The sequence below is a fragment of the Coregonus clupeaformis genome, unplaced genomic scaffold (genome assembly GCF_020615455.1).
Source record: "Coregonus clupeaformis isolate EN_2021a unplaced genomic scaffold, ASM2061545v1 scaf0114, whole genome shotgun sequence".
NCBI lineage: Eukaryota > Metazoa > Chordata > Actinopteri > Salmoniformes > Salmonidae > Coregonus > Coregonus clupeaformis.
The window spans coordinates 133,375-156,068 of NW_025533569.1; the positions used below are offsets into that span (position 1 = coordinate 133,375).

General features: G+C 44.3%; 1 protein-coding gene across 9 annotated transcripts in view; it reads right to left on the reverse strand.

Moving 5' to 3' along the window:
• Positions 1–238: 238 nt before the first annotated feature.
• LOC121582920 (liprin-beta-2) overlaps positions 239–22,694 on the reverse strand; it is a 34,267-nt gene continuing 11,811 nt past the window's right edge. For 6 of the 9 annotated variants that reach the window (XM_041899082.2, XM_041899081.2, XM_041899076.2 and 3 more), the window contains 15 exons: positions 9,577–9,652; positions 9,251–9,402; positions 8,917–8,984; positions 8,738–8,798; positions 8,537–8,590; positions 8,216–8,345; positions 6,493–6,628; positions 6,206–6,334; positions 3,940–4,090; positions 3,475–3,586; positions 3,218–3,306; positions 2,593–2,715; positions 2,304–2,429; positions 1,914–2,102; positions 239–1,715 (listed from right to left, as the gene is read on the reverse strand). In XM_041899082.2, the coding sequence (XP_041755016.1) occupies positions 1,512–1,715; positions 1,914–2,102; positions 2,304–2,429; positions 2,593–2,715; positions 3,218–3,306; positions 3,475–3,586; positions 3,940–4,090; positions 6,206–6,334; positions 6,493–6,628; positions 8,216–8,345; positions 8,537–8,590; positions 8,738–8,798; positions 8,917–8,984; positions 9,251–9,402; positions 9,577–9,652 (1,800 nt within the window). In that variant the 3' untranslated portion in view covers positions 239–1,511. The remainder of the gene's footprint in view (positions 1,716–1,913; positions 2,103–2,303; positions 2,430–2,592; positions 2,716–3,217; positions 3,307–3,474; positions 3,587–3,939; positions 4,091–6,205; positions 6,335–6,492; positions 6,629–8,215; positions 8,346–8,536; positions 8,591–8,737; positions 8,799–8,916; positions 8,985–9,250; positions 9,403–9,576; positions 9,653–22,694) is intronic. The other 3 variants (XM_041899074.2, XM_041899078.2, XM_041899077.2) reach the window with 3 other exon arrangements.

Here is a 22,694-nt window from a genome sequence, read left to right on the forward strand (position 1 = left end):
ACTAAGTCATGTTTTACAGAGGGGTCAAATACCTATTTCCCTCATTAAAATGCAAATCAATTTATAACATTTTTGACATGCATTTTTCTGGATTTTTTTGTTGTTATTCTGTCTCTCACTGTTCAAATAAACCTACCATTAAAATTATAGACTGATCATGTCTTTGTCAGTGGGCAAACGTACAAAATCAGCAGGGGATCAAATACTTTTTTCCCTCACTGTAGGTAGACTACACAGATGTTAAAGCATGACTTTAATGAAGGACCTGAGGATACAATGAAGACCATAATGTTGCAATAATATGGAGAAAGGAGCATGGTACGTAACAGTAGTCCAACATACTGAATAATACTCCACCTAGCAGTTATAACTTGAGCCATAGCATCACTGAAACACCATGGGGGAAAATGAAATACTGTATTATAAAGAACACATCTTTAGTTCTCTGAAAAACAATGCTGAAACTCACCATGTTGTCCTCAGTGTCTGAGCTGGAGACAGAACTGTCCTCAGTGGATGCCTGATGGAATATTATCAGCATTCTGAAAACTTTAGCATTCATGGCTTACCAGTCACGTGATAGTATACAACAGTAAACATGTAACAATGCTGTAAATTCAGGTGAGCATTATCGGGAAAATTATTTGAAGCCGCAGTAGCATTATTATTGTCTATAATCCGTTATGTTTGATATAGTAGAGTCAGCAAGAGCACTTTGTTTCAAAGAGTCAATATTGGTTAGTTTGGCCTTTACCCCAATAATGCATTTAGGATTTAGGTCTAAAATTAAAATGAACTAAACTATCAAACATGCAGCATACAAAAAACAATCACCTGCAAATTATTCTTTATTTTCAATATATAATTATAGGCCAATTGAGTGGTTATTGTGCGCAAACCTGCATTATCATGAGAGCACCTTGTATACTGTGAATTTTTGCAAGTTATTAAATATAACCAAATAAATCAAACAAGCTTATATAATTGGTATTCATGTGTACATTGTACCATAACTCAAGAAAGGCAGTTGATAGCTAAGCTGAATCCAGCAAGGTAAGGAGGAAGGCTGCAATGGTCAGTAACACATCATGTTGATGTTCTGAAGCAATGGCAGAAGAAAGAAGAAAGGAAAGCTGAATCCATTTCATTTTGCCAGGAATGCAGAGCGGCTTTCAAAGGGAACCATTATACAACCGTAAAATTATGAATCATAATTTAGCCTGTCAGGTCAGTCATGATTTCAACATATCCAGGTCAGTTACTTGGTAAGCATATCCAGCGAATACCCAATTAGCACATCCAGCTGATATTCATTATATGTATACACACACACACACACTAGCTTGTCCAGCGAATCACCATTTGGTGATAAAATCACTGCGTTAGAATTTCCACTGAATCACAAAATCACCACCTTGATTCAGGGAGAGCGGGGGCGTGTTCACAAAGGCATGTGGGGCGGGGTTAAAAGCTGTACGACTTGCAGTCATTGGCTGAGGGGAGCGTCAGTGTCAGCTTTTGGGCCCCACCTGCTCCAGTCTCTCTGGCTCTCTGTCCAGGATGGGGCTGAGGCCTCGGACCGCTGCGTACGGCCGGTGGGAAACCCCATTCATGGCCGAAAGGCCCCCACTGTCTATAGGGCAGATGTAGTCCGCCAAGTCATCCGGCCTCCTCTTCCTCAGGTGACTGAAGTGGGTGAAACCAAGCTTCTTGGGCTGAAATAATACAGGAAGAAAGGGCTTAAGCTAGGGTTCTCTGTACACAATTTGTACATTGAAAAATAACTACTGCGGATTATATCTAAAACTCTCAATAACAGCAAATTAGGCAGATTTCATTAAAATGGACACAGTGCTCACAGCACATTATACAGTAATCACAGGCCTTCTTCCATGGACACACAGCAGTCGTACCCGGACTTTGGCGGTGGTGGTGAGGGGTGCATGGCCGGTGGCGTTGGCGTACTCCCGTTTCTCCAGAGTGGCCTGTGTCCCCACCAGTGCGGTAAAGGCGGTGGCCAGGTGGCGGCGGAGCAGTGTCTTCTGAGGGGGGATGTTCAGCAGCATGGCCAGGGTCTCAGAGGTGAACCGCGGCTCCAGAATCTAAAGTACAGGGGTAGAGGAGAGGGCTGGAGCTCACTCAGGTAGGAACACATCATTTTTAAGTGACTTAGGCTGCATCCCGATTCTCCACTCTTCTTCCAAAGTGTGGACTTGCAAATGACGGGGGGTGTGCAACTGCACACTTCAGAAAAGTTTGGGGAATTGGGACGCATACATGGTTCTGAGGTGCAGTCCACTCACAATGAGACCTCCATGGACCCCACTGCCCCGTAGGTTGGGTGCATACTCAGCCAGGTCCACTGCCCGAAGCCACTCCATCACACGATGGTTGGACCATTGGATCACCTCTGAGGGAGAGGGGTTCCTCTGACCAAGGAGAGAGAGAAATGAGAGAGTTCATCCACTGAGCAGTAAAATCTTATCATTAAACAAATCTTAACTAATTTTTCATCCATCCTTCCAACTTTTGCTTCTCTCCTCAGTCACTCATTTCCCTCCTCCCCCCACTTCAGGGTCCCCTCCCTCTCACCTCCTCCCCAGGCCTGCGTCGGAGGCAGTGGGGGTTGAACTTGTTGACGTGTAGGACGTGGATAGCACACTTTATACTGAGGTGATGGAGCTGACTGGTCACCTTCAGGAAAAGCAGGTCATTCTGGGAAACAGTTCAATTACTTTAGTTCAGTAGGTAAGCTAGGGTGTATTCACTGTATTTCAGTAGGTAAGCTAGGGTGTATTCACTGTATTTCAGTAGGTAAGCTAGGGTGTATTCACTGTATTTCAGTAGGTAAGCTAGGATGTATTCACTGTAGTTCAGTAGGTAAGCTAGGGTTTATTCACTGTAGTTCAGTAGGTAAGCTAGGGTTTATTCACTGTAGTTCAGTATGTAAGCTAGGGTGTATTCACTGTATTTCAGTATGTAAGCTAGGGTGTATTCACTGTAGTTCAGTATGTAAGCTAGGGTGTATTCACTGTAGTTCAGTATGAAAACTAGGGTGTATTCACTGTAGTTCAGTAGGTAAGCTAGGGTGTATTCACTGTATGGGACCCCTTTTACACTAATGGCATAATAATGGTGATGATATCAGATGAGAGCACGTTAACTCCCAATGTTTTTTGTAGGATTCACTTTAAAACATCTAATTGTTTAGCCTTACCACAGTGAGATACTGGAGCATCCTGCCATCCACTCGTCCCTCGTGGAACTGGTCCTTGTACTGAGGAAGGCCTATGTCATCCAACCATCCTGCATGTGACCAATCAGAGTTAACCATTTTAACTTCATTTTAAACAAGGAATATTTTCCAACAAAATATCGTACAGACAATATAGTTGACTCATTGTTCACCTCAAATACCACACTTCTGTCTGAATATGGTAGATTTTAATAGTACAGTTTAAGTTGTAGACGTACGTGTAACCCAGATGTGGTCCAGGTCAGAGGACTTCTCCATGGCTTTAGTACCGAACCCCCTCAGAGCCAGCTGTAGTTTCTTCCTGTGTAGCGGGTGTTTGATACCCATTTCCTGTGGACACAGAAACATTTACAATAAAATAACGTTCCCAAACAACCTGCATTTGGAGCAATATGGTTGTCACTGCATTTGTTTGCATGGAAGGTTTTACTGTGGTTTCCCAAAGCCAATCAATGACTATGTTTATAAAACATGATCTTGATTCCTGCAGTGTTACATGTTCTCCAGAGAGTATTAAGACAAAGCAGTGTCTATATAAGGAATCCTGATGAGACTGACAAGTTCTGAGTGACTGACACAACCTACTTGTGACCCTGAGGCTGTCCTAATATGGACACCATACAAGCAACAATTTTGTATGTTTTTAAGTTCATCAGGGTAGCAACCCTCTCTCCCTCAATGACCTTCTCAAAGTCCTGCGGCCTGGCGGACAGGAGAGTCTGTCCGTTGTCGACCCACTGCCGGGTCAGGTTGACGTACTGACCCAGACCATAGTCCTCCAGCCAACCACACACCTGCTCCCTGGTCCACTGGCTGAATGGAGTGTTCATATCCCTGAAAGACAGAATGAGAGAAATTAGATTAAGAATACATGAGAGAACACTGATAGAAAACCTTGTTTTGCTTCTGTCTACATGCATTGTATATGGCCTATTCAACATCTATACAATGTGAACAGTATTCCCTATATTGAAACAGGTGCAGAAGCAAACATGCGACTCATTTCAGGAAACTAGGCGTATGTCACGCATCACTACTTCACAGGAGAGGCATTTGAACGTTATTTAAAAAATGTTTTATAAAAAAAACTTTTTGGCAGAAATGCGTTCTGGAACATGTGAACTTTCATGTGCCTTAAAAACAAATTGTATGCCGTCTGTAAATTCCTTTTTATTTTATTTTTATTCCAGCCTAGTTGGTTTAACCACGGAAAAAGTCAGGAACCTTCCCACTAGTCATGATTGGCTGAGATAATGGTTGGGCTGGACATGCTGAGAGATGAGTTCGGATTGTTCAGCCATGTAGCACTCTTCTGTCTATAACATGAGCTGCTTAGTATGTGTAGGTAATCCTTTCTAAAGTGGCTTTTTTTGAAAGATATCACAAAGAACTGCACAAGTGTTGCTAAGGCTCTCCACTTTCTGGAGGACAGAGTTTTGAAATCAGTGAAATTCCCGGAGTATGATAGCTAAGGAGATGGAGAAAATTCAGGCATTTGATTGCAAATGCAGAGGGAGTCAGAAAGAGAAAACAGAAAGCTGTTGTATAAAACACCTGTCTGGATTACATCTTCAAACTAAGGGCAACAATGGCATCTGTGACAGAGAGGGAGCAGCGTTCATCCATGTATGCGGGTAAGAGAGTCTACCTAGTTACATTTTCAGATATTATACGTTTCAAATGTTGTTAGAAAGTTGTTTTCATTGCAAGTTAAAGTGTACTGTTAGCTACTAGCTAACGTTAGCTGGCTGGCTAGCTATTTAACATTACGTGTATGATCTGTGTAGTAATGTTATTCATACCTCAGAGCCATTTACATTGCTAGTGATAGCTAGCTAGCTGACATTAGGCTAACATTGAACCTAGCTAGTTGGTTAGCTTTAGCTACCTGTAGATTCATGAAGGGTAGCAACAATATGAGTTGGTATTATGGTTCATCGTTTAGCTAGCTACCTGTCTAATCAAAAGACTCCACTATGCAAGTAACCATTTCACTGTACAGTTTACACCTTCTAACAAGCTAGAAACTAACTACATTTTTCATAACGACAAAGTTTGATGTCGGACGACAATAGAATGTTCATGACGTGGTCCTCTGTAGCTCAGCTGGTAGAGCACGGCGCTTGTAAAGCCAAGGTAGTGGGTTCGATTCCCCGGGACCACCCATACACACAAAAAAATGTATGCACGCATGACTGTAAGTCACTTTGGATAAAAGCGTCTACTAAATGGCATTTTATGATGTCACTGCAACAACTGTATACAGACATGTTGATAGAAGTAGTATAAACCAGCCTTTAGTCTTGAAATCTTTGGTTGTACACTACCGTACTCACTGTTTAGCACATGACCTCACATGTGAATCCTTAAATAGATGGGTGGGGCTAAGGCTTAAGAGTGTGTGAACGATGCTGAATGGGTGCAGGCAAAGAAGAGCTCTCCAGTAGGTGTCCCAAAACATTCAAGGGCCTTTTTCTCAAAAGTGGGGTTACAAGTTTATCAACTTTCAAAGCAGAATTAAATTCCCATTTGTTCCTCAACTGCAGTGTATGATGTACCATTTTCTAGCTCTGAGCCTCTACTTTTATCCAATGTAAAAAAAACACCATTTCAAATGTTGCTACATAAGACCAAATCGAGGCGGTCGGTCACATATTGGGTCACACCTTATTTGGATAGTCCGGAATTTCCATCTGTAGATGCTCTACAGATGGTCATACTATCAACAAGCTATCTGTTGATAAGCAACTGCTTGCTAAGGTTACGGTTAGGTTTAATAAGGGTTAGGGTAAGGGTTAAGGTTAGGGTTAGTAGAAATTTTACTGATAGTCTGTAGAGCATCTACAGATGGACTATCTAAATAAAGTGTTACCACATTGTTATTTCATGGCAATAATCTATTGGGGAATTAGGTGGTGTCAAGGAGTTATCCCGTAAACCCAGTCTTACCGAACAGAACTGCCAGACTCAGGGGTCCGGGTGAGTCTTGGCCCCGCTGTGGCACGCAGCCCCCCTCTCCTAAACTGGTTTGGTTCCAGGTCCTCCCCCTGCAGACCCCCTGACTGGGTCCGCCTGATTCTGGAGGAGAGGACATTATTTTATTTCATAGACATACTGTACATAATATGCAAGACTTGGGTGTCATTCACATCCCTAAGCTTGCCATTTTAGGTGAGGTATATGCTCAATTTACTGTATATATTTTATCCCAAAAAATAAACATTATACCCACTCACTTTCCCCAGAGCTTCCTGATACTGTTATTGTTCTTCAGGTGTTCTGGTGAGCCAATAGTCCGTTGACCTGACTCCGCCCCTGAAGACTGGGGTGAAAGGTCAGAGGATGAGGTGTCGTCCATTTTCTCTGTCTTTCCTGTAAGAAGGGGGGAAAGATCAACAAAAATGATCTTTATTATCTAGTTGTGTATCCATCATTGAAACATTTAATAATTTCAATCGGAAGTTTACATGTGGGCGAAGGTTCTGGTTTAGCTTTCATTTGAGTTGCTCTTGAAAATGTACAATGCACGAATAAAAGCAATCAACTGGTTCAAAAAGTAATTTCTTTCCAGGGCAGCAAAACAAATAGCTGATGTTATCTTTGTGTGAAAATACGTTTTATACAGGCAGTGAACCTTCAAAAAGACCTCAATCTTAATGACTGTCAAAATAAAAAATAAAGTGAATTATGTTTATTGCCAATAGCCTGTGGAGAGATAACTAGCACAAACATGTTAATTAGCTCATAGCTAGTGCCATGGACACCCTACGTGTACAAATCCCTGAAAGATAAACAATGTGTTGGAAATTCCATATTGTTTGCATAGTCAACTTACACACAGCACTGACACACACACTTACCCCACCAGGGGTCTTTTCACAGTCCCCAGGTCCAGAACAAATTCAAGGAAACGTACAGTATTATACAGAGCCATGAGTGCATGGAACTCCCTTCCATCTTATATAGCGCAAGTGAAGAGCAAACCTGGTTTCAAAAAACAAATAAAGCAACACCTCATGGCACAATGCCTCTCCCCCATGTGACCTACTTGTTGTGTGTATCTACTGACATGTATGTGTAACTGATAGATGCGCACACACACAAACACACACATTTAAAAACATGAACATGTTGTGTATATCAATTGAAAGTATTTTGTCTGTAATGTATTTTTCGTTATGTGTTGGACCCCAGTAAGACTCACAGATAGGCCCACTAGGGGATTGGTAGAGCTTTGCTTTCTCATGTTTATATTGGAGGCCTTTGGGTCTAACCGACCACCCAATAGGAGAGAGAGCACATAGAAAGTGGTTCCAGCTGCTGGGCCTGTGCCGGTCCATGTGCACAGCACAAAATCCCACCTCTGCCACGATATGGCACCAGTTACAGCTGGGAGGCCAATATAGATTAATTTTGTGGGAGGATCATATACTCTTGGACTTGATTCCTGCCACTCCAAAGCCCAGGGTGGAGTTGGGGTGAGTGTGGTCCGTGAGAGAGGGTGGGGTTGTGTGGACCTTGGTAATTTAGAAAGAGAAAGTGGAATTGGGGTAAGCGTGGTCTGTGAGAGAGAGAGGATGGGGTTGGGTTGCGTGTGGTCGATCAGAAAGATGTTGGGGCTGTGAACATGGTATATGTCAGGCAGTCAGGAATATCCCTGAAAACCTTTGCTCTGGCTGGGGCCTCTCCCCTATTAGCTTTGATCACAGTACAACTAATCAGAGACCTGTGTAGTTGCCCTGTCTCAAAGGGAGGACCAAGTCTTGGTCTGATCTGATATCAGGGGCTTTGTGCTCTGTGGTGTAGAAGGGGCCAGACCTAAGCATAGATGGTTTCTCAGAACAGGTCTGTCCACCATGCAACATAAGACACATTGAATCCTACAATATATTCTGAGGTGAAGGTATCTGAAGCACTTATGGACAGTCTGTGTGGCAGGTAGTGCTTCTTTAGGCTTACTTGAGTCTCCATCTTCACTCCCCTCTGGAGACCTCTGGCTCTGTGTCTCACTGCACTCTCCCTCTCCATTATGCTCTGGGAGGGAGGCCTTCAACGGCAGGGTCTGGTGCCTGTTATCTACAGGCCCATTCTGGAGAACAAACACAGATAAATGAAACAATTAGACCAATACAAATGTTTTATTTTACTTTTAAGTCATTGATTTATTTTCTATCAAATTCTGATTGACAAGACACAAAACAATCATTGGTCAGAAGTGTAACCCAAACACAAGAAAGAGAACAGTAATGGTTAGATATGAAAAGTGAAGAGTTTTGTTACCAGTAATAATACCTCAGCAGACACTTCAGCCTCTACAGGAATCACCACTACATACTAGATGTAAGAAAGGTGAAGAACAATCATTAGATGACAAGGAGTTAGTGCTGTGATACAGATTGAGGAGAAAGGTGTAAAGCGCTTTCTAGTCAGACTTTCCCACTCTGGGCAGTAAATGGTGTCAAGTGAAAATGTCTCCTCTACCTTGGATGAAGATCCATTCTGTAGGTTGTTCATACTGCTTGATAAAAGTCGGGGCTGTCTCCTGATAAAAATACATGATCATCTGATCATTCAATTCACAACGAAATATGTTGATAAGTGCAGTCCCATAGATCTCTTAAATAAGTCAGATAAAAGGTGTTCCATTCCCAGAGTCTCACCAGAGTTCTCTCTCCTTCTGGGCTGGCAGGTGGGACACGAGCTGGGGGGATGAACTGCTGAAGGACATCTGGACCAGAGGAGAGATGGAGATAAGGACAGGGAATGAGGAATATGACTAGTGTCATAACCTCTAGTTGAACAGTCAGCAGACTTGTGGGAAAATGAGGCTTCTGAACCTTATTGGGCAGGATCGATCATGTTTTCATCCAAAGGCACTTTCTACCTTCTTCATATTATGGTGATACTGAAAACTAGAATAATTGTCAGTGTATGCTTGGGGCTGAGAGAACACATTTTTCCCCCCATCTGAACATTCCCCTTCCTCTGACCCACCTCAGTCTTTGTGTTCTCTGGGAGTGCACCGGGAGGAACTGACATCACAACTCCATGCTCCTCTTCCTCACTGCTGCTCGATGGAGTCCTCTCATTGGATACCAAGCTTGACGGAGTCCTCTCATTGGGTACTGAGAGTATAGTGGGTGGAGCTATCGAAGAGGGAGGGTAATTGCTTCATACCATCGTGAGTAATGGAAATGTTTTGCTTTCTCTGGTTCATTATACATTTGAATGTAAGGAATGTTTTACCGTTTTGGTGGCTTTTAATTAAAACAATCAATAACTAGTGTAGTACTATGTATGGTAGGGGAGATTGCTGTTACCTTGTCTTGGGGTCACAACGTCTCTGAACTGTCTGCACTGGACTAAGAGCAGCGTGAGCTCCTCAATACGCCGGTCCTGTAACAAGGAGATTCATCCATACAGTGCCTTGCAAAAGTAGTATTTCTTCACATTTTGTGTTACAAAGTGGGATTAAAATTGATTTAATTGTCAATCTACACAAAACACTAAATGCCAAAGTGGAAAAAATTAATAAAAATACAATAACTAAAACATAGTTGTATAAGTATTCAGCTCCCTGAGTCAATACATGATAGAAACACCTTTGGCATTGATTACAGTTGTGAGTCTTCTTGGGTAAGTCTAAGAGCTTTGCACACCTGGATTGTGCAATATTTACCCATAATTATTTTGTAATAACTATCATTTCTTCCTGTTGAACGCGGAATGAGGGAGAGCTCGGTTTTGCTGTTTAGAAAAGTTAGTCGTTTTGAAAGTGTATTGGAAAGTTTCTTAGTAGCTAGCTACCTTTTTAGTTTGGATCCCGCCACGCAGTTGGCATCAGTTGCTGGGACTGCTAGTCTCTGTCCAGTGATTCTGCCAACCAAGGCCGGGTCTGAGGAGCTATTTAGCTAGCTGCCTATCATGCTAGCAGGGTTTTCTTCAGGGCTTGAACGCAACCCTCGACGCGGTTAGCCATTGTGGCTGAGACAGCGGATTGTCCCGAGTTTGTGGCTGTCAAGATCCCTGCTGATTGTTGTTTTCAATCTTCCCTGTGACCTGCCCTGTCTGGAACTGTGAGGAGTAACAGCGTAACCTACGTTGCTAGCTACCATGACAAATACCAAAGCCGGTGGGAGTACCATTGAGGACAGTGGTGTCTCTCTATCACGTGAAGGATCTTTTAAACCAGGGTTCTTCAATCCTGGTCCTGGAGGGCCGAAACACTTCTGTTTTTTATTTCTACCTGGTAGTTAATTGCACTCACCTGGTTTTCCCAGGTCTGAATTAGCCCCTGATTAGAAGGAGAGGATGAAAAACAGAGGTGTTTCGGCCCTCCAGGACCAGGATTGAAGAACCCTGTTTTAAACAAACAAAAATAGTTCTACAAGCAGTTATTACAAAAATAAAATAGCTTCAAGTGTTTTGTCGAAATACTGGTGCATTCAACTAATAAAAGAATGGACGACCTGACCAGAGAGGTCCATGACCTGAAGAACAGTTTGCAGTTCTCCCAGGGTCAGCTCAATGATTTTATACAGGAGAACGGCAAGATGACAGCAATCTGTAAGTCATTGAGAGAGGACATCAGTTATGTGTGTAAATCCATGATAACAATGACGGATAAATCTCTAGGGACAATCAAGGTGGAACAAATGGTTGTGAACGGAATTGCAGAATCTCCACGTGACCTGGACGGAGTCTGAGGACAAAGTGAGAGAAATGATCTCTGAGAAATTAAAAGATAGACCACAGGAAGATTGCGGGAGACCACGCCCACAGGACTGGAAAACACACCACCGGCCCAGGTGACAGGCCCAGGCCGATAGTGGTCAAGTTCCTGAGGTTCAAGGACAAGGTAGCTGTTCTGGAAAGAGCCAAGAACTTAAGAGGAACGTATATCTTCCTCAACAACGACTATCCTGAAGCTGTGCGCCAGAAGAGGAAAGAATTTCACCTTGCTGTCCCCAGTCCGCCTGGCCTTGCTGCTATTCCAGTTTCAACTGTTCTGTCTGCGGTTACGAAACCCCTACCTGTCCCAGACCTGCTGTTTTCAACTCTTAATGATCGGCTATGAAAAGCCAACTGAGAGACCTGAGCCCTAGGACCATACGTCGGGACTACCGGCCGTGGTGACTCCTTGCTGTCCCCAGTCCGCCTGGCCTTGCTGCTATTCCAGTTTCAACTGTTCTGCCTGCGGTTATGGAACCCCTACCTGTCCCAGACCTGCTGTTTTCAACTCTTAATGATCGGCTATGAAAAGCCAACTGAGATTTATTCCTGATTATTATTTGACCATGCTTGTCACTTATGAACATTTTTGAACATCTTGGCATGGTTCTGTTATAATCTCCACCCGGCACAGCCAGAAGAGGACTGGCCACCCCTCATAGCCTGGTTCCTCTCTAGGTTTCTTCCTAGGTTTTGGCCTTTCTAGGGAGTTTTTCCTAGCCACCGTGCTTCTACACCTGCATTACTAGCTGTTTGGGGTTTTAGGCTGGGTTTCTGTACAGCACTTCGAGATATTAGCTGATGTACGAAGGGCTATATAAAATAAAATTGATTGATTGATTGAATTTCTCAGCCATGAAAGCTGCCAGAGCGCGTGGGGACATTGCTTACATCCGCTATGACAGGCTCATTGTCCACCCTCCCTCCCAGAAGCCTGGAAGGGATGAGAGAGCCAATCCTATGGGTTCTTAGCTTCAAACCCGCAGCACACACACACCAATTGATTAATGGACTACTGAATGTATATATTTTTATCTTGCTTTGTTTGCTCTTTTCAGTTTTATGTATATCTCTGTTTAACACTTTTTTTTGTTACTACATGATTCCATGTGTTATTTCATAGTTTTGATGTTTTCACTATTATTCTACAATGTAAAAAATAGTAAAAATATAGAAAAGCCCTGGAATGAGTAGGTGTGTCCAAACTTTTGACTGGTAGTGTGTGTGTGTGTGTGTGATATATATAGATATATATATTAGTGAGGGAAAAAAGTATTTGATCCCCTGCTGATTTTGTACGTTTGCCCACTGACAAAGACATGATCAGTCTATCATTTTAATGGTAGGTTTATTTGAACAGTGAGAGACAGAATAACAACAAAAAAATCCAGAAAAAAGCATGTCAAAAATGTTATAAGTTGATTTGCATTTTAATGAGGGAAATAAGTATTTGACCCCCCTCTCAATCAGAAAGATTTCTGGCTCCCAGGTATCTTTTATACAGGTAACGAGCTGAGATTAGGAGCACTCTCTTACAGGGAGTGCTCCTAATCTCAGCGTGTTACCTGTATAAAAGACACCTGTCCACAAAAGCAATCAATCAATCAATCAGATTCCAAACTCTCCACCATGGCCAAGACCAAAAGAGCTCTCCAAGGATGTCAGGGACAAGATTGTAGACCTACACAAGGCTGGAATGGGCTACAAGACCATCGCCAAGCAGCTTGGTGAGAAGATGACAACAGTTGGTGCGATTATTCGCAAATGGAAGACACACAAAATAACTGTCAAATCTCCCTCGGCCTGGGGCTCCATGCAAGATCTCACCTCGTGGAGTCGCAATGATCATGAGAACGGTCAGGAATCAGCCCAGAACTACACGGGAGGATCTAGTCAATGATATCAAGGCAGCTGGGACCATAGTCACCAAGAAAACAATTGGTAACACACTATGCCATGAAGGACTGAAATCTTTCAGCTCCTGCAAGGTCCCCCTGCTCAAGAAAGCACATATACAGGCCCGTCTGAAGTTTGCCAATGAACATCTGAATGATTCAGAGGAGAACTGGGTGAAAGTTTGTGGTCAGATGAGACCAAAATCGAGCTCTTTGGCATCAACTCAACTCGCCGTGTTTGGAGGAGGAGAAATGCTGGCTATGACCCCAAGAACACCATCCCCACCGTCAAACATGGAGGTGGAAACATTATGCTTTGGGGGTGTTTTTCTGCTAAGGGAACAGGACAACTTCACTGCATCAAAGGGACGATGGGCGGGGCCATGTACCGTCAAATCTTGGGTGAGAACCTCCTTCCCTCAGCCAGGGCATTGAAAATGGGTCGTGGATGGGTATTCCAGCATGACAATGACCCAAAACACACGGCCAAGGCAACAAAGGAGTGGCTCAAGAAGAAGCACATTAAGGTCCTCGAGTGGCCTAGCCAGTCTCCAGACCTTAATCCCATAGAACATTTGTGGAGGGAGCTGAAGGTTCGAGTTGCCAAACGTCAGGCTCGAAACCTTAATGACTTGGAGAAGATCTGCAAAGAGGAGTGGGACAAAATCCCTCCTGAGATGTGTGCATACCTGGTAGCCAACTACAAGAAACGTCTGACCTCTGATTGCCAACAAGGGTTTTGCCACCAAGTACTAAGTCATGTTTTGCAGAGGGGTCAAATACTAATTTCCCTCATTAAAATGCAAATCAATTCATAACATTTTTGACATGCGTTTTTCTGGATTTTGTTGTTGTTATTCTGTCTCTCAATGTTCAAATAAACCTACCATTAAAATGATAGACTGATCATGTCTTTGTCAGTGGGCAAACGTACAAAATCAGCAGGGGATCAAATACTTTTTTCCCTCACTGTATATGTGTGATATATATATATATATATACTGCTCAAAAAAATAAGGGGAACATTTAAACAACACAATGTAACTCCAAGTCAATCACACATCTGTGAAATCAAACTGTCCACTTAGGAAGCAACACTGATTGACAATACATTTCACATGCTGTTGTGCAAATGGAAGAGACAACAGGTGGAAATTATAGGCAATTAGCAAGACATCCACAATAAAGAAGTGGTTATGCAGGTGGTGACCACAGACCACTTCTCAGTTCCTATGCTTCCTGGCTGATGTTTTGGTCACTTTTGAATGCTGGCGGTGCTTTCACTCTAGTGGTAGCATGAGATGGAGTCTACAACCCACACAAGTGGCTCAGGTAGTGCAGCTCATCCAGGATGGCACATCAATGCGAGCTGTGGCAAGAAGGTTTGCTGTGTCTGTCAGCGTAGTGTCCAGAGCATGGAGGCGCTACCAGGAGACAGGCCAGTACATCAGGAGACGTGGAGGCGGCCGTAAGAGGGCAACAACCCAGCAGCAGGACCGCTACCTCCGCCTTTGTGCAAGGAGGAGCAGGAGGAGCACTGCCAGAGCCCTGCAAAATGACCTCCAGCAGGCCACAAATGTGCATGTGTCTGCTCAAACGGTCAGAAACAGACTCCATGAGGGTGGTATGAGGGCCCGACGTCCACAGGTGGGGGTTGTGCTTACAGCCCAACACCGTGTAGGACGTTTGGCATTTGCCAGAGAACACCAAGATTGGCAAATTCGCCACTGGCGCCCTGTGCTCTTCACAGATGAAAGCAGGTTCACACTGAGCACATGTGACAGACGTGAGAGTCTGGAGACGCCGTGGAGAACGTTCTGCTGCCTGCAACATCCTCCAGCATGACCGGTTTGGCGGTGGGTCAGTCATGGTGTGGGGTGGCATTTCTTTGGGGGGCCGCACATCCCTCCATGTGCTCGCCAGAGGTAGCCTGACTGCCATTAGGTACCGAGATGAGATCCTCAGACCTCTTGTGAGACCATATGCTGGTGCGGTTGGCCCTGGGTTCCTTCTAATGCAAGACAATGCTAGACCTCATGTGGCTGGAGTGTGTCAGCAGTTCTTACAAGAGGAAGGCATTGATGCTATGGACTGGCCCGCCCGTTCCCCAGACCTGAATCCAATTGAGCACATCTGGGACATCATGTCTCGCTCCATCCACCAACGCCACGTTGCACCACAGACTGTCCAGGAGTTGGCGGATGCTTTAGTCAAGGTCTGGGAGGAGATCCCTCAGGAGACCATCCGCCACCTCATCAGGAGCATGCCCAGGCGTTGTAGGGAGGTCATACAGGCACGTGGAGGCCACACACACTACTGAGCCTCATTTTGACTTGTTTTAAGGACATTACATCAAAGTTGGATCAGCCTGTAGTGTGGTTTTCCACTATAAATTTGAGGGTGACTCCAAATCCAGACCTCCATGGGTTGATACATTTGATTTCCATTGATATTTTTTGTGTGATTTTGTTGTCAGCACATTCAACTATGTAAAGAAAAAAGTATTTAATAAGATTATTTCATTCATTCAGATCTAGGATGTTGTTTAAGTGTTCCCTTTATTTTTTTGAGAAGTGTATATAATTCAGAGCCATATCCCTGTAATGCTTAGAGAAGAGCTTATGTCAAGTGTTATTGAAGTGTTGTGGTTGCAGGTTCACTTGGCACATCTAAAGCCTTTTCTTTTGGGGTGTTGCTATAGACCACCAAGTGCTAACAGTCAGTATCTAAATATTGTGTGTGAAATGCTTGATAGTATATGTGATCTAAACAGAGAGGTCTACTTTCTCGGGGACCTGAAAATTGACTGGTGTTCATCAAGCTGTCCGCTCAAGAGGAAGCTTCTCACTGTAACCAGCGCCAGGTTATTAATCAACCTACCAGGGTGTTTACAAACACTAGAGGAACAAGATCATCCACATGTATTGATCACATTTTTACTAATACTGTAGAACTTTGTTCTAAAGCTGTGTCCGTACCCATTGGAGGCAGTGATCACAATATAGTGGCTATGTCCAGGAAAGCCAAAGTTCCAAAAGCTGGGCCTAACATAGTGTATAAGAGATCATACAAAAGATTTTGCTGTGACTCTTATGTAGATGATTTAAAAAATATTTGTTGGTCTGATGTGATTAATAAGAAGCATCCAGACGCTGCACTTGATACATTATGAAATTGCTTCTTCCAATTGATAAACATGCACCTGTTAAGAAACTGACTGTTAGAAATGTTAAGGCTCCATGGATCGATGAGGAATTGAAAAACTATATGGTTGAAAGAGATGGGGCAACATAAATGGCTAATAAGTGACTGGCTGACTTACTGCAAATTGAGAAATGTGACTAAACTCAACAAAAAGAAGAAACTGTATTATGAAGCCAAGATCAATCATAAAGAATGATGGAAAAATGTTTAAATGAAATGAGCAGAAAGACAAATTCAACGCCATCTTTCATCAAATCAGATTATTCATCACAAAACCTTTTGATGTTGCCAAGTGGGCAAATGTAGGCAGGAAATGCCAACAACTAACAGTGAGCCATCGTATTCATGCATAAAAAACTAATAATGAAAGAAAAGCATTGCACATTTGAGTTTTGTAAAGTTAGTTTGGGAGAGGTGGAAAATAATTGTTATCGATCAATAATAACATACCTCCTGGCATTGACAACTTCGATGGAAAGCTACTGAGGATGGTAGCTAACTCTATAGCCACCCCTAGCTGTCATATCGTTCATCTGAGCCTGGAGGAATGTCTTTGTCCTCTGGCCTGGAGGGAAGCCAAAGTAATTCCGCTACCAAAGTGGTAAAGTGCCCTTTACTGGTTCTAACAGCAGATCTATAAGCTTGCTGCCAGCTCTTAGCAAACTGTTGGAAATTTTTTTTGACCAAATACAATGCTATTTCTCTGTAAATAAATTAACAGACTTTCAGCATGCTTACAGAGAAGGGCACTCAACATGTACTGCACTGACACAACTGACTGATGTTTGGTTGAAACAAATTGCTAATAAGATGATTGTGGGAGCTGTACTGTTAGATTTCAGTGCAGCCTTGATATTATTAACCATAACCTGTTGTTGAAAAAAATGGTGTTACGGCTTTTCAACCTTCGCCATATCGTGTATTCAGAGCTATCTAATAGAACAAAGGGTTTTCTTTACTGGAAGCTTCTCTAACATCAAACATGTAAAGTGTGGTGCTCCGCAGGGCAGCTCTCTAGGCCCTCTACTCTTTTCACCATTGACCTGCCACTGGCATTAAGCAAAGCGTGTCCATGTATGCTGATGATTCAACCATATATACGCATCAGCAACCACAGCTAATGGAAAGCTACCATCCTTAGCTACCATCCTTCCGTAGGTAATTGTAGGTTAGTATCAAAGCACGAGGCTAGCTAGCTAGCGGGTAGCTACTGGTATCGATTAGCAACGCTGGAGAGCTGTTTCCAAATGTTAATGTAGTCCTAGCCAACGTTTAATTTTTGCTGCGTTATGCGTTATGAAAGGAACTAGACACGGACTTGAATTATCTGTTTAGTGTGCTAACACACTCTTGGCAGTTTGTCGTAACCAAGTATTGATGCTAAATTGTGTGTTAATGGATGCTAGCTTGCAGGTTAGCTACGGCGTCATAGCTAAGCATCGTGGGTTGTTGTGGGTAGTTACTGTGTCCTGGCAGTGCCGGCTGTAGCACGAAGCGAGCTACCTAGCCGTTTTTTCGAACTGAGTTAGAGTCAACACAATAGCCATTGTGTGCCGGGTGTAGCACGAAGCTAGCCAGCTAGCCGTTCTTCAAACAAAGTCAACACAGTGGCCATTGCTAGCTGGATTAGCTACTACCAGCTTAACTGTACGGTAGTAGCTAAATACAATATACTTGTCCTAGCTAGCCAATGTCTAATCATTGCTGTGTCATGAAAGGAACTTGACACAGACACGAATGATCTGTTTAGTGTGTTATCACACTATTGGTGGTTTGTTGTGACCAAGTGTTGGTGCTATACGGTGTGTTATTGTTATTGGATGCTAGCTTGCTAGTTAGCTATGGTGTCATAGTTGAATAAAGTGGGTTGAGTCTATTCCTTTAAACATTGAACCGCTGTGGTTCACAACAATTCTGATTTCTAAAGGTGGAAGTTGGGAGAGTTTTTGTTCGGGTGGTTCAGTGAAACAATTTTAGTTTCTGAGGTAGAAGTTTTGGTGAGGGGAGGTCCTGCTCTCTCCGCTCCCAGATGCTCAGCTCATTTCATTCCGATCTCCTCTGCATTTTTGTAGCCATTTGCTACAGCCTGTCAACTATGCCTCTGCCTATCCCTGTTCTCTCCTCTCTGCACAGGCTACACAAACGCACCACACCGCGTGGCTGCTGCCTCTCTAACCTGGTGGTCCCTGCACGCACCACCCACGTGGAGTTCCAGGTCGCAGGCAGCCTCTGGAACTGCCGTTCTGCTGCCAACAAAGCTGACTTCATCCCAGCCTATGCCAACCTCCAGTCCCTCGACTTCCTGGCGCTGACGGAAACATGGATCACCACTGAAAACACTGCTACTCCTACTGCTCTCTCCTCGTCTGACCATGTGTTCTCACATACCCCGAGAGCATCTGGTCAGAGGGGTGGTGGTACAGGAATCCTCATCTCTCCCAAGTGGACATTCTCAATTTTTCCCCTAACCCATCTGTCTATCTCCTCATTTGAATTCCATGCTGTCACAGTCACTAGCCCATTTAAGCTTAATATCCTTGTCATCTATCGCCCTCCAGGTTCCCTTGGAGAGTTCATCAATGAGCTTGACGCCTTGATAAGTTCCTTCCCTGAGGATGGCTCACCCCTCACAGTTTTGGGGGATTTCAACCTCCCTATGTCCACATTTGACTCATTTCTCTCTGCCTCCTTCTTTCCACTCCTCTCCTCTTTTGACCTCACCCGCTCACCGTCCCCCCTACTCACAAGGCAGGCAATACGCTTGACCTCATCTTCACTAGATGCTGCTCCTCTACTAATCTCACTGCAACTCCCCTCCAAGTCTCTGACCACTACTTTGTTTCCTTTTCTCTCTCGCTCTCCTCCCACACTACTCACTCTGCCCCTACACAGATGGTAATGCGCCGCCGCAACCTTCGCTCTCTCTCTCCCACTACTCTCTCCTCTTCCATCCTATCATCTCTTCCCTCTGCTCAATCCTTCTCCCTCCAATCTCCTGATTCTGCCTCCTCAACCCTCCTCTCCTCCCTTTCTGCATCCTTTGACTCTCTGTGTCCCCTATCCTCCCGGCCGGCTCGGCCCTCCCCTCCAGCTCCGTGGCTTGATGACTCATTGCGAGCTCACAGAACAGAGCTCCGGGCAGCGGAGCGGAAATGGAAGAAAACTAAACTCCCTGCCGACCTGGCTTCTTTTCACTCCCTCCTCTCTACATTTTCTTCATCTGTTTCTGCTGCTAAGGCCACCTTCTACCACTCTAAATTCCAAGCATCTGCCTCTAACCCTAGGAAGCTCTTTGCCACATTTTCCTCCCTCCTGAATCCTCCTCCCCCTCCTCCTCTCTCTGTGGATGACTTCGTCAACCACTTTGAAAAGAAGGTTGACGACATCCGATCCTCGTTTGTTAAGTCTAATGACACTGTTGGTCCTGCTCACACTGCCCTACCCTATGCTCTGACTTCTTTCTCCCCTCTCTCTCCAGATAAAATCCTGCGACTTGTGACTGCAGGCCGCCCAACAACCTGCCCGCTTGACCCCATCCCCTCCTCTCTTCTCCAGACCATCTCCGGTGACCTTCTCCCCTACCTCACCTCGCTGATCAACTCATCCTTGACCGCTGGTCATGTCCCTTCCGTCTTCAAGAGAGCGAGAGTTGCTCCCCTTCTCAAAAAACCAACACTCGACCCCACTGATGTCAACAACTACAGACCAGTATCCCTTCTTTCTTTTCTTTCCAAAACTATTGAGCGTGCCGTCTTTAGCCAACTCTCTTGCTATCTCTCTCAGAATGACCTTCTTGATCCAAACCAATCAGGTTTCAGGACTGGTCATTCAACTGAGACTGCTCTTCTCTGTGTCACGGAGACTCTCCGCACTGCTAAAGCTAACTCTCTCTCCTCTGCTCTTGTCCTTCTAGACCTGTCTGCTGCCTTTGATACTGTGAACCATCAGATCCTCCTCTCCACCCTCTCCGAGCTGGGCATCTCCGGCGCGGCTCACTCCTGGATTGCGTCCTACCTGACCGGTCGCTCCTACCAAGTGGCGTGGCGAGAAGCTGTCTCCGCACCACGTGCTCTCACCACTGGTGTCCCCCAGGGCTCAGTTCTAGGCCCTCTCCTTTTCTCCCTATACACCAAGTCACTTGGCTCTGTCATATCCTCACATGGCCTTTCATATCATTGCTACGCTGACGATACACAACTAATCTTCTCCTTTCCCCCTTCTGATAACCAGGTGGCGAATCGCATCTCTGCATGTCTGGCAGACATATCAGTATGGATGACGGATCACCACCTCAAGCTGAACCCTGGCAAGACGGAGCTGCTCTTCCTCCCGGGAAGGACTGCCCGTTCCATGATCTCGCCATCACGGTTGACAACTCCGCTGTGTCCTCCTCCCAGAGTGCGAAGAGCCTAGGCGTGACCCTGGACAACACCCTGTCGTTCTCCGCCAACATCAAGGCGGTGACCCGCTCCTGCAGGTTCATGCTCTACAACATTCGGAGAGTACGACCCTGCCTTACACAAGAAGCGGCACAGGTCCTAATCCAGGCACTTGTCATCTCCCGTCTGGACTACTGCAACTCGCTGTTGGCTGGCCTCCCTGCCTGTGCCATTAAACCCCTACAACTCATCCAGAATGCCGCAGCCCGTCTGGTGTTCAACCTTCCCAAGTTCTCTCACGTCACCCCCCTCCTCCGCACACTCCACTGGCTTCCAGTTGAAGCTCGCATCCGCTACAAGACCATGGTGCTTGCCTATGGAGCAGTGAGGGGAACGGCACCTCTGTACCTTCAGGCTCTGATCAGTCCCTACACCCAAACGAGGGCATTGCGTTCATCCACCTCTGGCCTGCTGGCTCCCTTCCTCTGCGGAAGCATAGCTCCCCCCTCAGCCCAGTCAAAACTGTTCGCTGCTCTGGCACCCCAATGGTGGAACAAGCTCCCTCACGACGCCAGGACAGCGGAGTCACTCACCACCTTCCGGAGACATTTGAAACCCCACCTCTTTAAGGAATACCTGGGATAGGATAAAGTAATCCTTCTAACCCCCCCCCCCCCAAATTGTAAAGTGGTTATCCCACTGGCTATAGGGTGAACGTACCAATTTGTGAGTCGCTCTGGCTAAGAGCGTCTGCTAAATGACGTTAATGTGCCCTTGAGCAAGGCACTTGACCCTAATTGCTCCTGTAAGTCGCTCTGGTTAAGAGCGTCTGCTAAATGACTAAAATGTAAATGTAAATGTAAGCTAATGAAGTCACTGAAAGCCTTTGCAACTCCTTGTTGTCAGTTTTGGAATGGGTGGCCAGTAATAAACTGGTCCTGAACATCCAAAACTAAGAGCATTGTATTTGGTACAAATCATTCCATAAGTTCTAGACCTCCGCTGAATCTGGTAATGAATTGTGTGGCTGTTGAACAAGTTGAGGAGAATAAATTACTTGGTGTTACCTTAGATTGTAAACATATAGAGTCAATGGTTGTAAAGATGGGGAGAGGTCTGTCAGTAATAAAGAGATGCGCTACTTTGACACCACACTCCAAAAAGCAAGTTCTGCAGGCTCCCGTTTTGTTTAATCTTGATTATTGCCCAGTCGTGTGGTCGAGTGCTGCAAATAAAGACAAAATTAAGCTGCAGCTGGCCCAGAACAGAGCAGCACATCTTGCTCTTCATTGTAATCAGAGGGCTAATATGTATACTATGCATGCCAGTCTCGCTTGGCTAAGAGTTGTGGAACATGAATCAGTGTGGAACATTGTGTTGGAAATTCCAAATTGTTTGCATAGTCAACTTACACACAGCACTGACACACACACACTTACCCCACCAGACATGCCACCAGGGATCTTTTCACAGTCCCCAAATCAAGAACAAATTCAAGAAAGCATACAGTATTATAAAAGAGCCATTATTACATGGAACTCCGTTCCATCTCATATTGCTCAAATAAACAGCAACCCTGGTTTAACCTCTTAAGGATTGGACCCTTTTTTTCAAATTTCGCCTAAAATGACACCCAAATCTAACAGCCTGTAGCTTAGGACCTGAAGCAAGGATATGCATATTGTTGATACCATTTGAAAGGAAACACTGAAGTTTGTGTAAATGTGAAATTAATCTAGGAGAATATAACATTAGATCTGTTAAAAGATAATAAACAAAAAAATACATGCGTTTTCTATTTTTAAAAAATTCCATTGTCTTTGAAATGCAAGAGGAAGACCACAATATGGAAAACCAAAGTATAAAAAATGTATGCACTCACTAATTGTAAGTCGCTCTGGATAAGAGCGTCTGCTAAATTACTGAAATGTAAATATAATATTGCAGTTACGCGCAATTTAGATTTTGTCCACTAGATAGAAGTGTGCAACATTTCAGATTGATCCAGTGAAGCACTGCAATACTGGACTATTTGTGTATCAAGTCTGCCCAAATGTACCGAATTGGTCAATTGATACATTTTCAAGTACATAACTATAGAGAACATACAAAAATGATATGGTAATACAAAATGTAAGTTTACACAATCCCAGGAATGTCATACATGATGGATCATTAGCTTATACACTAACTTTCACACATCTAGATGGCCGGGCGGGGTGGTGTGGA